The 4203-nt window shown below is 47.8% G+C and overlaps 1 protein-coding gene across 1 annotated transcript; it reads right to left on the bottom strand.

The window, feature by feature from the left end:
- Positions 1-532: 532 nt before the first annotated feature.
- LOC143803944 (uncharacterized) lies at positions 533-3664 on the bottom strand. The gene is made up of 4 exons (XM_077281698.1): positions 3262-3664; positions 2945-3107; positions 948-1246; positions 533-681 (listed from the first exon to the last, which is right to left on the bottom strand). The coding sequence occupies exons 1-4, from the start codon at positions 3356-3358 to the stop codon at positions 533-535; spliced, it is 708 nt and encodes a 235-aa protein (XP_077137813.1). The 5' UTR covers positions 3359-3664.
- Positions 3665-4203: the final 539 nt, after the last annotated feature.

Genomic DNA, 4203 nt, shown 5'->3' with positions numbered 1-4203 from the left:
AGTGATCTGCATCATTGTCTGTTTCGCTGCAGCATAAGTGTGAAGGTACCTTTTTGGTATGTGTCCCCGTTCATGATTGCATCCGGGATTTGGTCAGGATTTTACATCAGGATTTGTATGCCAAAACCTTGAGTGGACCAATTAGAGGAAAAGTAGAATAGAAACATATGCACCACTTCTGTATTTGTCCCTCACTCCTGGTTTTGGCTACAAATCTTGATGTAAAATCCTGCCCAAATCCGGATGCAATCCTGAGCGTGGACACATACCCTTAGTCTTTGAAAACACCTCATACACTTTAGTGTTTGTAAACACCTCCTACAGCAAAGAGAGACGCCCAAAAAAAGGGAACATTAAATCCAAACAAAATACTGTCTGACATTGCATATATGAGGTGTTTGAAGCCCTAAATTTGGGTAGACGGCGCACGGCGTGAATTGCCGAGAAGTATCCTGTAAAATAAGAGCAAATATTGTTTGGCAAAGAAGAATTTTTATTGGGGGGAAACAGAAAAAAAAAAGGGCAAATCAAATTAGGGGGTATCAACATCCGCTACCAGCGGGGAATGGTACGTCTGGGCTGTTTGGGGATGGGGAGAGGAAGAGGAGGTTGACCCATAATCCAGGAGGCTGGAAGGCAGCTCAAAACCCAACGCAGGGTATAGTGGTGAAAATGGCTCATCTGGAGGGGAGGGAGGAGGCAACACAAGCCTTTGCGAGCTTGTTGTTTGGCCCTGGCTGCTCCTGCTGCGACTCGAGCCCCCACGCGACCTCGTTGTCGGTATTGGAGCAGCCAGAGCCTCCGTGTGTGTCCTCTTTCTTTTGGGCCGCCCTCCCGCAGCAGCCCCCTCAGAATGACTGCTACGGGAGGATGAGGGCCTGGCAGGAGCAAATGTTTCGCCGGATTTGCGAGCTCGGCTTCCATATTTTCAAGGCGCCGTTCGATACTGGACAGACGAGTGTCCATTTTATCGCTCAACGCCTTGAAACAGTTCTGGAAAACCGTGCTCAAATGCATAAATTCGGGCATGGCTGGCCTGTCCGAGGCCCGCTGGCGCTGTCGGTAAGTCCCAAACGAAGGTGCGCCAGAGGCCTCGGGCAGGGGAACACCTGATGTACCGGCTGCCGGTTCGCCAGATGGTGGTGCAAGCCTGCTGTCGCTGTGGGAGGGCTGTGACGGGTCAGATGGCGATTCATGAAGGGCCGCTCCTGCGGGGCGAGCTCGCTCGAGGGTGCTGCTGTGTGTCCTGTGAAAAGATAAGGAAAGAATTAGTCTTCAATTAATTACCTAGCACATACGCCAACTCCTGTACTAAAATTAACATTACATGACACATCAATACATTACAATCCCCTGGCTATCAGTCTGTGTGGCCTATAATAAATTGCTGATTGTTATGGTCAGCCGACCATTAGGGCTGACGATAAGAATCATGGACATACCTACCGCAGAAAATGCCTGTTCATGCCCGCTGCCCAAGCCCATGCCTACCTCTGTCATCTTTTTTAGACCTTTTTGGCCCAAAAATCTTTCTTGATGCTGCCTATGCCGCCCAAATACCGTATATACTTGAGTATAAGCCGACCCGAGTATAAGCCGACCCCCCTAATTTTGCCACACAAAAATGGGAAAACTTATTGACTCGAGTATAAGCCTAGGGTGGAAAATGCAGTAGGTACCGGTGAATTTCAAAATTAAAAATAGATACTCCATACCGTTCATTATGGCCCCATAGATGCTCCACATAAAGCTGTGCCATATATACAATGCTCTGCACCATTATTGCCCCATAGCTGTGCCATATAGTGCTCTGCACCGTTATTGCCCCATAGCTGTGCCATATAGTGCTATGCACCGTCCATTATTGCCCCATAGCTGTGCTGCTGCAATAAAATAATAAAACACATACTCACCTCTCTTGCTTGCAGCTCCTCGGCGCCATCTTCCCGGCGTCTCTCTGCACTGACTGATCAGGCAGAGGGCGGCGCGCACACTATATGCGTCATCGCGCCCTCTGACCTGCACAGTCAGTGCAGAGAGACGCCGGGAAGATGGCGCGACGCCCGGCGTGTGGAACGAGGACAGGTGAATATGACATACTTACCTGCTCCCGGCGTCCCGCTCCTTCCCCCGGACAGCTGGTCTTCGGTGCCGCAGCCTCTTCCTCTATCAGCGGTAACCGGCACCGCTGATTAGATAAATGAATTATGCGGCTCCACCCCTATTCATTTCTCTAATGAGCGGTCCCACGTGACCGCTCAGGGGAAGAGGCTGCTGCACCCGGAGACCGTGGGACGGGCAGGGGGAGCGTCAGGATCGCCGGGACTAGGTGAGTATGCCTCAGCGCCCTCTCCCCCTCACCCGCCAACCCCACCACCGATCATGACTCGAGTATAAGCCGAGAGGGGCACTTTCAGCCCCAAAATTTGGGCTGAAAATCTCAGCTTATACTCGAGTATATACGGTAGTCTCACATTGCAAGTTAAGAAAAACAGTAGACAAACCCCCCATAAAAAAACACTTTGCTGATCTGATCGCAGGAACGGCCATGACGTTAGGATCATGTGATCGAGACGTCATCATTATTCCTGCAATCAGAACTACCCTGACTCAGAACGTAACCTGTCATGGACTACAATGACTCACGCCTAAACCCAAAAATAAATATAATGGGCTAGATACCATTCCACTAGGGTAAAAGGATGGCCAATATGCTACGCTGACTACATAGATGGGCAATACACTATGTTACTTTGGAAATATACTATGTGGATACGTGGCTAGAACGTGTACTATGTGGCTGCGATATAGTGGCCTGTCAATATACTATGTGGATGCACAATGTACGTGCCTGTGCAATGTACTATGTGGCTGGGCAATATGCTATGTGTCTGGGCAATGTTCAATGTGGATGTGCAATATGGTATGTGGCCAAAATACTTACTGTCGGCGGGTAAGGACCGGTCTTAAGAACTCTAGTGCCCTGTTATATTTATAGGGCACCGACTTGGACGCAGCAGCACCACTCCGAGCTTGCTCCTCCGCAGCACGGATCCCCTTATTGAAACGGTCCTTCATGGATCGCCATCTGGTCCTCAACTTTTTCACTGTGAATATAAATAAAAAAAAATGGTTACATATTTCGCATTTTAAAAGGAAAAAACAACCGTGTGCGATGCAAAGTTTAGGCCTTGATCGCATCACACACGGTTGTGTTTATCCTGGCAAGATGGGTCATAGCAGCGTCTCATCAATACTCACTAAAGTTGCCTTTGTCCTTTGCTGAGGCACTGTCAAAGCCATCCCACAGCGACTTTGCCACCTCTGCCCACAAACGCCTCGACACCACCTGGTCCATGTGCCGAGGGTCCCGGCTGTCCCACAACGGGCCACGCTCCTGGATGCTGGAAATTAGGAGGTCCACATCTATACTGTCTCCTTGGGCCCGTTGTGAAACCTAGAAAAATTAGAAAACAAATAGGTTAAAAAGATGCAAATATTAACAACCACCAGCACCTGGCATGATAGGTACCTTTGCCCTATCCTTGGACATTTGATGTATGTATATTGATGTTTTATACACCTGTATTTTTTAATGTTTGTGTGCAGGGAGTTCAACTTTATTTTACCTTCCCCCAATACTTGCTGCCGTGAAAAGCTATAATGTAATTAATCTTAGGAAACATCCCTAGTGAAACCAGGATGCTCCTCAAATGCAATGTTCCTCACAGCAGGATGCTACTCCAAACCAAAAAAGAATTTACAAAAAAATACTCATTCGCCGGCCTGACGCCACATCTTGGCCCCGATCTCTCTGCTCCCGCTGTGTGCCTTCTCCCTCACTTGAAGAAGCCTGTAAAAATTTGCATAAAAAAGTATTGTCAATGCTACAAATGGCAGCGAATAGTAAGCAACTGGACATAATTCCTCACCGCACTCCCCCGCGCCGATTGGCCAGATGATGACGAACTTGCCATTCTTTCAATTTTGGTCTGCCAAAACAAAAAAAGGCAAAAATCACATCCAATGCCACATACAATAAAATATGCCCAAAACATTAAAACAAACACAATTGACTGTTGACTGATAGGACAATGCAAACTCAAAAAGCGACACGACAACGCCATACATTGCAAGAGAAAACAATCCAAGAATAGACACAAACAAAATTAAGCCAAAATAGACACCTATGTCCAAATTTTG

Source organism: Ranitomeya variabilis, chromosome 2, assembly GCF_051348905.1.
Source record: "Ranitomeya variabilis isolate aRanVar5 chromosome 2, aRanVar5.hap1, whole genome shotgun sequence".
Lineage (NCBI taxonomy): Eukaryota > Metazoa > Chordata > Amphibia > Anura > Dendrobatidae > Ranitomeya > Ranitomeya variabilis.
Note: the sequence above shows the minus strand (reverse complement) of the source record. Positions and strands in the feature narration are given on the sequence as shown.